This window comes from Rhinichthys klamathensis, unplaced genomic scaffold, assembly GCF_029890125.1.
Source record: "Rhinichthys klamathensis goyatoka isolate OS25496 unplaced genomic scaffold, OSU_Roscu_1.1 h1tg000003l_1, whole genome shotgun sequence".
Classification (NCBI taxonomy): Eukaryota; Metazoa; Chordata; class Actinopteri; order Cypriniformes; family Leuciscidae; genus Rhinichthys; species Rhinichthys klamathensis.
The window spans coordinates 5,302,028-5,317,500 of NW_026606556.1; the positions used below are offsets into that span (position 1 = coordinate 5,302,028).

Genomic DNA, 15,473 nt, shown 5'->3' on the forward strand with positions numbered 1-15,473 from the left:
GGGAATGAGTTCCTGAAGATGGGAAGTAGGGAGAAGAGACTCCGCGCTGGAAGGAAAAACAGGCAATTGAGCCAGATAAAAATTGAGCTCTCACCCCTCTATCTTTCCCTTCCCAGGAGGGTGTTGTAGTACAAGAGATTTTTTCAAAAAAGAGGGAAGGAAGGGTTTAGGAGGTTGAGATTTATCATGTTACTGTCCAATAAAAAAAAAGTTAGAAAGAAACTGACTGGACAAGGGTGATGCACCCTCCCTGTGAGACTGGGTGAGTGGATGGAGAGTTATAATCCTAAAAAAAACGTGTCTAGTAACGTGTCTCTCTGTTCTTGCCCTCTCTGGGGTGAGATACTAGATGCATATGTATTTTGGTTTTAGAGTGGGATTCATCGTTTTATAGGGGTGTGACGAAACACTTATCTTACTAGACGAGACATGAGATTGAGTTCACGAGAACGAGACGAGATTTTTTGCACAATATTTTATAGAAATCCTCAATGACAAAGTTCATGACTGGAAAAACAGTCTGCAGGTGCATTTTGAAATGTTTTAACTAATAATCTTCTATGAATGTCATTTCAGTTCTACTTTATGAGTATGAATTATCATATGCATTGAAAGACAATAATATACAAGCACTGTAAAAGGTTTTGCCACAAACTCAACTGACTGGCTTTTCTCCTGTATGATTTCAGATGAGTCTCTTCAGACCTTACTGTACATTTATGAGCTTCCAGAACTTCTGATTGAGGTTGTGTGTGACCTCCTGATTGAACTCCTTTCCACAAATTGAACATAGAAATAAAAACAGTATAAAAATAAAAATAAAAAAAAGTTTTCTCTTAGTCTTATTAAGTGCAAACAATTAGTGCAATTGCAACCATAATCAAAGTACTGTCCCGCACAGACTCTTTATAATTGTTGTAAAATTGCTGTTTTATTTTGCACCAGCAGTTACAGGTCCTTCTCAAAAAATTTGCATATAAATTAAACTTTCATATATTTTAGATTCATTGCACACCAACTGAAATATTTCAGGTCTTTTATTGTTTTAATACTGATGATTTTGGCATACAGCTCATGAAACCCCAAAATTCCTGTCTCAAAAAATTAGCATATTTCATCCGACCAATAAAAGAAGTGTTTTTAATACAAAAAAAAAGTCAACCTTCAAATAATTATGTTCAGTTATGCACTCAATAGTCAATACTTGGTCGGGAATCCTTTTGCAGAAATGACTGCTTCAATGCGGCGTGGCATGGAGCCAATCAGCCTGTGGCACTGCTGAGGTGTTATGGAGGCCCAGGATGCTTCGATAGCGGCCTTCAGCTCATCCAGAGTGTTGGGTCTTGCGTCTCTCAACTTTCTCTTCACAATATCCCACAGATTCTCTATGGGGTTCAGGTCAGGAGAGCTGGCAGGCCAATTGAGCACAGTAATACCATGGTCAGTAAACCATTTACCAGTGGTTTTGGCACTGTGAGCAGGTGCCAGGTCATGCTGAAAAATGAAATCTTCATCTCCATAAAGCTTTTCAGCAGATGGAAGCATGAAGTGCTCCAAAATCTCCTGATAGCTAGCTGCATTGACCCGGCCCTTGATAAAACACAGTGCACCAACACCAGCAGCTGACATGGCACCCCAGACCATCACTGACTGTGGGTACTTGACACTGGACTTCAGGGATTTTGGCATTTCCTTCTCCCTAGTCTTCCTCCAGACTCTGGCACCTTAAATTCCGAATGACATGCAAAACTGAGCAACAGTCCAGTGCTGCTTCTCTGTAGCCCAGGTCAGGCGCTTCTGCCGCTGTTTCTGGTTCAAAAGTGGCTTGACCTGGGGAATGCGGCACCTGTAGCCCATTTCCTGCACACGCCTCTGCACGGTGGCTCTGGATGTCTCTACTCCAGACTCAGTCCACTGCTTCCGCAGGTCCCCCAAGCTCTGGAATCGGTCCTTCTCCACAATCTTCCTCAGGGTCCGGTCACCTCTTCTCGTTGTGCAGCGTTTTTTGCCACACTTTTTCCTTCCCACAGACTTCCCACTGAGGTGCCTTGATACAGCACTCTGGGAACAGCCTATTTGTTCAGAAATTTCTTTCTGTCTTACCCTCTTGCTTGAGGGTGTAAATGATGGCCTTCTGGACAGCAGTCAGGTCGGCAGTCTTACCCATGATTGCGGTTTTGAGTAATGAAACAGGCTGGGAGTTTTTAAAAGCCTCAGGAATCTTTTGCAGGTGTTTAGAGTTAATTAGTTGATTCAGATGATTAGGTTAATAGCTCGTTTAGAGACCCTTTTCTTGATATGCTAATTTCTTAGACAGGAATTTTGGGTTTTCATGAGCTGTATGCCAAAATCATCAGTATTAAAACAATAAAAGACCTGAAATATTTCAGTTGGTGTGCAATGAATCTAAAATATATAAAAGTTTAATTTTTATCATTACATTATGGAAAATAATGAACTTTATCACAATATGCTAATTTTTTGAGAAGGACCTGTATAGGTGAGTTCGGAAAAAGGCCAGGTTGAGAAAAACGAGGCTGGTGCGTTTGCCTACAGTTGTTCTTGCGTTCCGATTAAAAGTTCAGAAACGGAGCCTCCGCTGTCTTACGTTCTTTAGACGTTACAGTACTCTCTCAATATTCAAAGTGAAAACAGACCAGAGCCACAACTTCACAGTCCAGAGATAGGTTTGATATTTTGAGACAGGCTATTGTATGTATGCAGCATAATTTTGTTTTACTTTCACTTTGGGATTCGCGATCGCACGTACTCTGTACGCGCATTCTACAAGATAAGACATTTATCAGACCTTTTATGTTCTCCTGCAACGAATCCTCCGCCATCGTCACGCGATCAGTGAACTGTGCTGCACTGTGTGCGACTGCAACTTGTGCTGGATTAGCAGAGCGGATGTTTTTATTTTGATAAAAAACAGCAAACCGACAGTGGAGGCATGTAATGTGAATGTAGTGGTGGCATGTTCTATCCTAATTTCACCTTCATGCTCCGTTATGGCGATACCACGAGATCTCGTTACACCCCCATCGATTTAGTATCCTAGTTATTTCTGACCCGCTACAAGCTAAGCTGCAGCTGATGTGCAGGAGATTTAAGTTTGAAATAAAGAAAGAACCCTAAAAGGAGGTTTACTTCTCTGACTCTCCCCTGAGGGGGCTTATGAGGTAGAGCCAGTTATTACCCACTCTCTCAGTTATGTTGGTGGCCTAGGGATATGCTCTCTTATGCACATCAGGAGCTTACTGTACGATGAGAATTAAGTGGACTACTTCAGAAAAATGTGCCCAGCTCTCTCATCAGCTGCCCTCCCCAATCCTTTGGTTGGGTTTCTAAGAAGAGCTATGCACCTCATGAATATTTGTCGGGTTGAGCTTGACACTCAAGGCCTTTCCTCTCCTTTATTAGTCTTTATTAGGACTTGAGACGGACCAGGCATGTTGATGTGGTCCAGACTGCTGTTTGGTCCATTTTCCCACCCTCGGGTATCAAAGCAGAGTAAAAAGAAATAGACTTCTTTATTAGACCTGAGGAATCTGTCACCCTCTCCATTGTATTGTTAAAAGATGTAGAGCTGTGAGAACTGTGCTCTCCGACAGACATCTAGTGAGTGGAGCTGATAGGTGAATAGATATTGTCACGTGTCCCCTTTCTCCCATTCCGAGGATTAGGGGTTATGTTAGGGCTTATGCTCCCTTCCTAATGGGTAGAACAATATATTTGTCAGGTGGATGTTCAGTTCTTTTCTGTTTTAGTTTTGGTTTCCCTGTCGGCCTGCCCGTCTGTGTTCCTAGTTAGTCTCCATTGTTGTTAATTTAGTACCATTTACATTTAATCATTTAGCAGACGCTTTTATCCAAAGCGACTTACAAATGAGGAGGGCAAGTTTCTTAAAAATGTCTAGAGACTCAGCAGCTCAGGTTGCGTTTGGCAGGACAGTCCACCAGCAGGGAACAGTCCAGGTAAAGGTCTGTAAAAGATTTTGTGCCTCTTTGAGATGGCACCACCATGGCGCTGTTCACTTGCAGAAAGCAAGCTTTTGGGTGGCACGTAGGTCTCGAGTAAGGAATTTAGGTATCGGGGTGCAGAGCCAGTAGTTGTTCTTTTGGCAAGCATTAGTGCCTTGAATTTGATGCGAGCGGCGATTGGCAATCAGTGCAAGTTTTTGAGTCCCACACCTGTGTATATAACCATTTAGTTAATTCAGGTCCTTGCTCACTATCATTTATGTTGTAGAGGTTGTTCTGTTTAATGAGTTTGATTTGTGATTTCCAAGTAAATACTTTGTTATTGAATTCTCCTTTGCCGTGTGATCATTGCAGCCACTCAACTGTGACAATAATACATTTTTAAAAAAGTAGAGCTGTACAGTTGAAGACTGAGGTGGTTGAGTCGTGAAGCGACCCACTCCCTAATCTGTCGCCTTGTCCAGAATGGATGTTAAAGTAAGGTTATGCTCCTTTTTTAGATCTGTAAGGTAGAGCCTGGCAGACATGGGACTAAAAAAAACTCGCTTTTTATCCTCCCCAGTTGTCAGTAGTGAAGCAGGATGATGCTCTTTGCATACAGATTGGCCTCATCCTAACAGACCACTCGAAGGTTGGATCAGGGCTTGAGAGTTGGAATGATTGGATTGATGGTACGGCGATGGTAAGACCCATTCTCTGTTGCCTCCCCAGATCATTAGTCTGGAAGTTGAGAATTCTCCCTCTGCATGCTCCCTTCGGTACGCTGCCCTCCTAGGCTTATGCCTAGGTCTGGAAATCATGTGTAGAGTTGCTGCCAGCAACTCCATTTTTCATCTTGCCTGGAGAAATAAATAAAATAGGCTGGTAGATGTGGTGCTATGGACTTAGCCGAGGCTAGGCCTATAGTCTCTACTTTTATCTCCACTCTTAGGGGCTTCGGGCTGTCCGGTAGCTGGGCTCGGACTGGTCTAGTGTAGGAGTCCCCGTTTCAGAAACGGTTGAGCATGGAGCTTGGGGTTTTATTTAACACCTGTAGCACTGAGCTAGTTGTGAACAGCAATGTGAGGTCACGAGATATACCTGTTTGGTTACTGATGCATAAGGGTGCTCCGGGTTGGGGGCCTTTTGAGCCCTTCAATGCCCAGGAAAAAGACAGGATAGGTGCTTGTGTTAGAGCTTTTTCAGCAAATAACCAGGCATTGGTCAGCATGGCGTAGGGGGTATTAACGTCCCCATACTGTCAGCAACTGACGTGCTGTAGAGTTCCCTTGAAAGGGAATGTTTCAGGGTTACGTATGTAACCCGGTTCCTTGAGAAGGGAACGCCGCGTCACGTTGCCATGTTTCGGGCTGGCTGACACGCCGTCTCGTTCCCTTCTCAAGGAACCGGGTTACATACGTAACCCTAAGACGATTTCTCTCACTAGGGAGCTAGGGAGCAAGTGAGGAGCGGTAAGCTTGGAGATGGAAGATATGCAAGTTGCAACATCAAAAGCGGAATGTTTGTTGTGCATAATTCACACTTAAAGCAATTTTCTTATTTTCTTTCCTTCCTGTATGTTGTGTGTTTGCTCTCTGCATTTACTACCCGGCTAACAGGGAACGTTCCCACAACTTTCACTAATGTTATGTAAAGTTTATGTAAATGTTAAGATAAAACATTCTTTAAATAACATTTATAGAACATTCTTATAACATTATTAATGACTGATATGTGTTCACATGATGTTGAGAGAAATTAAATATTCTTAGAACATCTTTTTGATGTTATTTGTACTTGATGAACTCTTAACTTTAGAGCATAAATATGTTAGCTGGGTAGTGTGTACATTCACTTTTTTTTAACACAAATTTATTTGAATATTATAAATAAACGTTAAAAATATATATATATTGAGAGTAAAAGTAAGGTTAGGAGAATGCTGTACAAACAACATTCTAATCATGACAAGAAAACTTGGCATTTTAATGTTTTAGAAACATTGCCTATTATTGGTCTCATGCACATTTAGAGTAGGAGTGTAACAATACATCGATATGGATCGATGCATAGATCAAACGTCTAACGATACTATGCATCAATGCCACATGTAAAATATCAATCTACTGTACCTTTATTTTGACACATAAGTCCGTTTTAGCGAATCAGCACACAGTATTCGGGTCAGGTGACAAGGCTGTTCGTCACTTCTAAAATACGCGCTACCTGAGAAGAATTTCGCCAAAGCTGACTAAAAGTGATCGAGGATGGATCATTTTAATGAACTTGGAAAAACCCGTGATATCTTCTTCGGGGCTAAAAAGGAAAATAAAAGTTGAAACTTTTTCATGGAACCGCTTGCTTAAACAGCACGTTAGTGATTAGGGAAAAGCTCTCTGTATTGCGTGTAATCACAACAACAAAGTTTGTCTGACTTTGTGGTTTATTTGCTGCCCTTTGATACACTGTGGAAACCTTGATGGACTAAAATGACTTTGACTGTTTCTCTGAACTCCTCTTTTCGCACAATCCTCCCACACTAAGACTATGTGAACTGTGTGAAGAAGGTTTTGATATGAATGAAACCTGCGTTGTTTGCGGTATTGTTTATATTGGGGTTGTGTATGTTTATTATTCCTATTATTCCAATGATGATGTGTGGTGTGATGAAATTGGTACTCTGTCATGGTGAATATAGCCTACTAAAATATTTGCATATTGAATCATAGTGGTTTGGTTTTCTTAGAGTACTCTTGCAACATTAAGGGTTCATGTTAATTAATTAATACATGTGTCCTGTGTTCGCTTTTCCTTCTTGACGTGACTAACGACCCTAAACAAGATTATATCTTGATTATATTTTGGCAGAATATATATCTGTCTGGCACCCCAGCATAAAATGAAGTAGGAAAGTGTTACAAGCCGTCCATGTCAGCTGAGGAGATTAACGTTATAAAGGTTAACCAAGTGTTTTACTATGTTTCATAGCAATTACTTGGTTTTGTTTAACTCTGAAACATGAAATGTGGAGTTGTCTGCTTTTGCTAAAAAAACTAACTTTTATTATATAAAAAACATACTTTCAATGAACTTTAATTTTGGAAGTTACCTGTATTTTTTTAGTTATTATTACTTAATCAAAACAACCCAGCTGCAGTTTGATTGATATTACTTGGAATGCACAATATTAAAAAAAAAACATGATTTATGAAAATGAACAAGAACGGAGTTATCTGTTTTTGCAAATGAACTCTGTTGTAAATGTCCCAATTGGGAGAAGGTGTGCAATTTTCAAAGAGTTAAATTAAACGTTCATGTTACATATTTTGGTTGCATTTGTGAGTAAATAAAAATGTAACTGGTTGTGTAAACTTGGCACATAGTATCTAAATCAATCGATATAGCCCTGAATTGAATCGAATTGTAATCGTATCGCATAATTTTTTGAGGTATCGGCAAATATCGTATATCGCTGGGTGAGAGAATCGATATGATATCCCATCGTGATGAACTGTCCGATTTACACCCCTAATTTGGAGCATAAATATGTTAGCTGGGTAGTGTGTTCAAAACGTGCAACGGATAATAAGGACTGGGAGTTGTTTGAATCCAGGATGGACAGTGAATACTGAATACATCATACACAATAAACAGTTTTAAAGAGAGAATGAGCATGGGTGTGACAGCAAACAGATGTCAGATGATCTCAAGAGTGCTGAAAGACAGATGTGGTGCAAACAACCTTCTCTTACATGATGTAAAAATTCCAGGAGCCGATTAGAAAAGCATCCAGGTCTGTAGCCTGTGTAAAAATGTTGTGATCACAATGGTTTCAAAATGATGTGATACATCAATAAATCTGAAATTTGCTCACGATTCAGTTCAATTAGATTTTTCTATGATTTAAAAAAAAAAATATATATATATATAAGTGCTTGTCACAGCTGGAGGCTAAAAGTTCGCTTCAGCTGGTAAACAACTTTTTTCTACCATTGGTCCGTGGCGATTACGTAATATGTGGCTCTAAGGCTCCGCCTTCTTCCACGTGGAAATATTTTTCAGTTAATTTCTCCTCCTGTTTTTCATGTTTAATATGGTAAAGCTGCTTGATTTTAATCAATCTATTGTATAACATGCTATATACAGTATATATATATATATATAACGTTACATGACTTTACTAAAGTGCCGAAATGCAGAGCTCGTGCAAACATATCCAACAGTGCTATGATCAGATGCTTTTCTTTATGCTTTATTTAAAAAATGCTTGCTGTTTTCTCGAATTTGTTGTGCTTGTTTTGTTCCCGAGACCAAAGTGCAGCACATATTTACAGATTCATCTAACAGTCACTCTTAGCAGAGTGGGGGCCGTCGGATGTTCGCTAGTAGTATATCGCCGCTCACGTATTTCAAAATTCGTTTTACCCACTGATTTATATAGAGCACATTATACAGATCAGTTGTTTTACCCCAAAACGAAAACCGAAAAAGTTTGACGTGTGTATATCGGGGCCTTAACTGTCAAAAAATAATAATAATATCACAATGCAAGAACAATTGTAATCTATTGTCCTCTTGACTTTAAGGGTGAAATATGACCTGGACCTATGATAGTAGTGCGTGTGTGAGTGTCTCCATCCTCCGGTCTCTGTGGCTCACCTCATGGGTCCTCAAGCAGAAACCACAGTGAGTGGGATCGCTGAATGCCAAAACCACAGTGATCTAAATTTATTCCTAGCATGAAACCCTATATTCCCTCTCCAGAACCCCTGTGGCTGCGCTCAGCGCCCTGGTGCCAGTGAAACATGCAGGTATGGGTTTCCCTTTGGTTTTAAACCCCACACGGGCCACATACACTCCCCAGGCGTACGCATGTGTGTCTAAAGATCTCATTGGGAAGCAGGTGGAGTGAAATAAAAAGCTGGTCGGACAGTGTCTGAAGGAGCTGAGGAATAGGTAACTAGATCCATGTGAACCCAACGATCATCCAGACTCAGTATCCACTCAGCCCTTTGCACTGCTAGAAAAACATTTAGCCAGGACAGACAAGCGAGGACGGATTATTAGAGAGCCTCTGGAGCACCAGTGTTATTCAACACAGGCTCATTGGAAAAACATGCCTCTACCTACCTTTTGGCAAAACTGCAAACACGTACCTATACATGCAATTCACAGCAGTTTCCAGCTAATAAAAAAAACTGTCACTAACACAACACGAAACCACTTGATAAACATCTTGAACTGATTGCGGGGCATATCGATTAATAAAGACTTATTTTCTTGCAGTTCCTTGCAAAATACTATAATTTGACTATAATATCCAAATATTATAATTCAAAACACTTGTACCATAGTGCATCATTTGTAAACTAGTAACTTTTGAAGGTTTGCATCACATATTCATCTCCATATGTTTGGCTTTTCTGATGTATTGGAAGAAGCAGTGTACTGGAAGAAGCAGCGACAATGCCACGGTTGCTTCAGAAAATGTGTTTTTATCTCACATTTGCTTTTGGTAACAGTTGGGTTTATGGTAGGTTTATGCATGTGGTATGTTATTTTAGAGCATTAATCTGAGCACCACGAAATGCGCAAGAAGCAACGTAATATAATATTGCATAAATTTTGCCACAGGCACGTTTTTGTTGTGTGATGTAACCATGTTTATGTCTGGTTTAAATGGATCTGAGTTTAAGGAAATAATAAATGCTGGGCTCAAGTCATTCTCAGTGAATTCTCCGCTATGCATTTAAAAGGAATAGTTTAGAATAGAAAATAGTGAGAAAATGCTGTCATCTTGTTTTCTCACCTTCATGTCATTCCAAATCTGTATGACTTTTTCTCTTTTGTGAAGCAAAAAGAATATATTTTAGAAAAAAAGCTTTCTTTTCTTTGAAGTCTAGTGTTGATGTTTTTAAAAGTTAGTGTTGTCACAAAAGAAAGTCATACAGGTTTGTAAATGGCATGAGGGTAAGTAAAGGATGATAGAATTCATATTTTTGAGTCAGTGAATTATTCATATATATATTTTTTTTCCAACTGGGGGTTATCCAAAGATTATTTAAAGTGATCCAAGTGTATGTGTGACTTTCCCAGACGCCTCCATTTGTGAGATACAAAATGGCCTATACTATTTTTTATTTATTTATAATAAGATAAGTTTAATTATTAGCACCCCTGGTAAATATGGTAAAAAAAATGGCAGTAAAAAATAAATCTTCATTGTTTATCCTTTTGATCTTTCATTCAAAGAATTTGCAAAAAATCTAACCTTTCATTGAAGTAAAAGAATTGAAAGTGAGGGGGAAATCACATTATGAAATAAATGTTTTTCTCCAAAACACGTTGGCCACAGTTATTGGCACCCCTAACAAATGTTACGAGTAAAATATCTCTGAAGTATATTCACATTAATATTTACTTTTTTTAGCACACCAGGACGACTAGGAACATGACATTGTCTAGTTATAACTTCTTGTTTCACAGGAGTTTAAATATGAGGAAACACAATGGCCAAATTCCCTTAATCATCCATCACAATGAGTGAAACCAAAGAATATACACTTACCTAAAGGATTATTAGGAACACCTGTTCAATTTCTCATGAATGCAATTATCTAATCAACCAATCACATGGCAGTTGCTTCAATGCATTTAGGGGTGTGGTCCTGGTCAAGACAATCTCCTGAACTCCAAACTGAATGTCAGAATGGGAAAGAAAGGTGACTTAAGCATAAAATGCCTTGTTGATGCTAGAGGTCAGAGGAGAATGGGCCGACTGATTCAAGCTGATAGAAGAGCAACTTTGACTGAAATAACCACTCGTTACAACCGAGGTATGCAGCAAAGCATTTGTGAAGCCACAACACGCACAACCTTGAGGCGGATGGGCTACAACAGCAGAAGACCCCACCGGGTACCACTCATCTCCACTACAAATAGGAAAAAGAGGCTACAATTTGCAAGAGCTCACCAAAATTGGACAGTTGAAGACTGGAAAAATGTTGCCTGGTCTGATGAGTCTCGATTTCTGTTGAGACATTCAGATGGTAGAGTGAGAATTTGGCGTAAACAGAATGAGAACATGGATCCATCATGCCTTGTTACCACTGTGCAGGCTGGTGGTGGTGGTGTCATGGTGTGGGGGATGTTTTCTTGGCACACTTTAGGCCCCTTAGTGCCAATTGGGCATCGTTTAAATGCCACGGCCTACCTGAGCATTGTTTCTGACCATGTCCATCCCTTTATGGCCACCATGTACCCATCCTCTGATGGCTACTTCCAGCAGGATAATGCACCATGTCACAAAGCTCGAATCATTTCAAATTGGTTTCTTGAACATGACAATGAGTTCACTGTACTAAAATGGCCCCCACAGTCACCAAATCTCAACCCAATAGAGCATCTTTGGGATGTGGTGGAACGGGAGCTTCGTGCCCTGGATGTGCATCCCACAAATCTCCATCAACTGCAAGATGCTATCCTATCAATATGGGCCAACATTTCTAAAGAATGCTTTCAGCACCTTGTTGAATCAATGCCACGTAGAATTAAGGCAGTTCTGAAAGCGAAAGGGGGTCAAACACAGTATTAGTATGGTGTTCCTAATAATCCTTTAGGTGAGTGTAGTTCTGATGTGCATCAAAAGATTGTTGAGCTTCACAAAACAGAAAGTGGCTGTAAGAAAATAGCTAAAACATTGAAAATCCCCATTTTGACCATCAGGGCAATTATCAAGAAGTTCCAGTCAACTAAAGATGTTACGAATCTGCCAGGAAGGGGACGTGTGTCTAAATTGTCTTAATGCGCGGTGAGGAAGAGTTTGAGTGGCCAAAGACTCTTCAAGGATCACAGATGGAGAACTGCAGAGATTGCTTGAGTCTTGGGGTCAGAAGAATGAGGGCTTTCAAGAAAAATCCTCCTCGCTCCTCCAAAAACAAACTCCAGCATATTCAGACATAAATGTCAGACACGACTGGATCTTCAAACGGCACAGGGATCTGTGGTCAGATGAAACTTTAGATTAATGGTAATAATAACCCTGTAATAATAATAATAATAGCTATTCCTTTAACACCAATGTACCACAATGTAATGTTTATGCTGCTATAAAATGTTCAGCAGGCACGACTGATATTGTTGAGCACGGGCCAGGAACTGATATGATTTCCCATTTCTTATTTCACGTCGTGGCAATAGTCACTGGCACACATTCAAGCGACGTGGGTCGGCCTGTATCAGCTTTGCATTGCAGTGGCTTGTTTCCAGGTTTGAGCCTCTCAGCTGAAAGCCCCTGACAGTCACAGGCCTCGGGGTCCCGTTGGCCCCACTGACCCGCTCTATAACTCATCTTCAGAGACGTGCACAGATCAGATTTCCCCCCATCTTCCACTGCAGGCCAACGGGCACAAGTGACATTTCCTCTGGAAGGACTGTGGGCATTGCCCTTTGCCCCCAACACGTGCGTAAGACACAAACTCTTGCGCCCAACAACTGAGACACAGATTTGTCACATTCTCTAACCAGACAAGAATTTCACAGCTGAATACTCGTGCGACGGGTCGGGCCACAAAGGAACCATCAAAGGCCTCGGACACTGAGTTTTGTGTAATCTACTCGCCAGGATCCTGTTGCATGTTTCACAGTTGGCAGAAACTGACTGAGGAAATGAACAGCCTATATGGACCATTCTTCATTTGCATTTGGCAAATTAACTTGCTCCGACATTATCTTTTGTAATTGCTCATGTTGGATGTGTGCTTTGGTCTTAACTTATCATTGGTCATATATTTTGCCAGTGTCATATAACTAGTTTCATACATACTAAATGGATATTTTAAAGTATTATATATATAGTGTAAGTATAATTACACTATAAAATACTGTAAATACAACAAATCTCAACTGCTTAATTGATTTTATCATTGCATATAACTTAAACTGTTATCACCCAGCTAAATACTGTACATAAATTTGGATATATAAGTACAACATCTAACTTTATCCACATATACACACAGTACACTGACGTAAAGCAATATAAATTATAGACTAAATCTCAACTGCAAAATGTAAAGTATTATCATATAGTTCTAGTCTGCTAAATGCAATGCAAATATATAGGCTATTAAGATATTTTAAACATTAACATCAGGATTTTCTGTAAAGCTGATTTGAAACATTGTGTATTGTGAAACACTTAAAAAAAACTTGATTTAACTTGGCAAACAAGCAGATTGTGCTACATTTGTCGATATCTTAATATCTAGTGAGCATACATGCTGAAATCAAAAGGAAACTTTTATTACACATTCACTCAAATTTAATAAAGAAATGTAAACAAATTGTTTACTATGCATTGACAAAAATCTAAAAATGGTTAAAATGTCAGTGACTTGTTTATGCTTTTGCAGTGCGTATAGGATGTGTAGAAAGGTTATTCAGAATTTATAAATGATTTAGCCTATAGTATTGTTGATGTTGATTTAATTGGGAACTTGGATGTTATTTAATGACATTAATTCTCACAGCCAATTATAAAATAATACTTATTTTCTTAGTGAGAAAATATAAATAAACAGCTGTCACTATTTGTATTACTGTAAAAATAACTGTAAATGTGCCGCAAACCAGCGATCAAGAATAGACAGTGAAATGTCATTTTTACAGTGTATGTAATGTATTTTGGTGGTGGGATAAATAGATTTACCTTGAGCTTCACAGTCGTGTTTAAACAGCACACCGCACGCAGAGAGGAGGAGAACTACAGCGAGCTTCATGGTGCAGGGCAATCTGAAACAATGACAATCAACACATTAACATCAATGAAAAATAAGCATGCATTGATCCAACGGCAAGCGTTGCTGTTCATATATTGTGAATATATGTTGAACTTGATTTCACCAAGTACCACATGTTCCTGGATATACATCTTTGTTGATCCTGGATCAACTTTCCAATCAACCAATCAGATTTGAGGGAAAAGTTTACAGTTTATGTCAAGTTTAGGCTTAGAACCAGGGTGAAGTACTTAAACATCAGTGTTTTTCACCTATAATTATCCTCTGATTTTAGGGAAAGGTTATGGGTAGGGTTAGGTTTAGGGGTAGGGATTGGGTAAGGACTACAGTTTGGGACAGGAATGTTGATCCAGGATCAAAAAAATATGTTGATCCAGGACCATGTCTTACTTGGCAAAATCACGGTGACTGTGAATACATACCTACTAAATATAAGTAGAAAGAGATGAAGCACTAAAACAAGGGATGCTTGTGTGTTGGCCAACTATAACAGCCATAACCTCAAACATGAGGCCCAACAGAAGAGCTCAGAGCGCTTTCCCTCTCCAAACACCAAACTGAGCAACACACACGCTTAATAATTCATCTTAATGCTCAATTATTAAATCCGCTTTGTGAATCTTTTATGGCGGACACTGCTTTGTCTATTTACACAGTTCACAACTTTGCTGCTATGTTGTGTCTGTTTGTTGCTCTTGTGTCTATGTGGGCCTTAAGCAGTGCTGTTTAATATTAACAAGCAATGGATAAATGTTCGGTGGTTTCATTGCATAATATTACTGAATATTAAAGGGTTATCTAAACACCCATAATGCACTGGGCATGTTGTCATCCAAGGCCACTCCCACCAGGCTGCTATGGATACGCTTGACCAAATACTTTAGTAGGAAATACTTCTGAGCAAACTTTTAGTCATAATGGTGTCGACTTGTATTGTTCCCGGGACCAAGAATTCAAAGATTAAACGTTTAGTGGTAGTCAGTGTGTTGTCGGCAGCGGCTAAAGACTGCAATCCCTTAGTAACAATGGTTTTTGGGTGGACTGATTACCATTTGTATAACCACAGTTTTACTACAAATACCATGGTTGAACTTTAGCAAAACCACACTGGAAAAAAAAACAATACGTAAAATGTACATATTTTTTCTTTTGCACTCATATTTTTTAAGTAAATTTCACATGTATGGAATTAAGTCAAATCTACTTAACTAAGTTGTGTTAAATTAACAAACAAAGAGAATAAGTAAATTTAGCTTGGCCAGTTAGAGTTTGTTGAGAAATTTCCAGTCACTCATTTGAAATTTACTTTGCAATAGTCAGTTTCAAGTACTTTTTACTCACTCTTTGTTGTTTGTATACCGCAATACCTGGTACACAACACACAATAATGGTAACAATCAGTGGACAGTTTTTGAGCTGGTCATTTTGAGTAGAAAATTACGGTTAGAAAAAAAACGCAAGTTACTAAACCTAACATCAAAAGCAATGATAAAACAGTGCAAATACAAATGGAAAACGGTGAATCATGCAACCGTATTAGTTATTCACGGCCCAGTGCATGATGGGAACACCATCAGAAAGTTGATTTTATAACTTTATAACTTTATAATATATAAACTATTAATAGTGAGAATTGGAGACTGAACTAGTGTTACCCCTACTCTTACAATAACTGTTCTGTTAATAACCCAATGTCGATCCGACTGTCCGT

General features: G+C 39.3%; 1 protein-coding gene across 3 annotated transcripts in view; it reads right to left on the reverse strand.

The window, feature by feature from the left end:
• Positions 1 to 15,473, reverse strand: part of dlk2 (delta-like 2 homolog (Drosophila)) — a 37,526-nt gene that overhangs the window by 15,390 nt on the left and 6,663 nt on the right. For all 3 annotated transcript variants that reach the window (XM_056249988.1, XM_056249990.1, XM_056249987.1), the window contains exon 2: positions 13,672 to 13,754. In XM_056249988.1, the coding sequence (XP_056105963.1) occupies positions 13,672 to 13,741 (70 nt within the window). In that variant the 5' untranslated portion in view covers positions 13,742 to 13,754. The remainder of the gene's footprint in view (positions 1 to 13,671; positions 13,755 to 15,473) is intronic.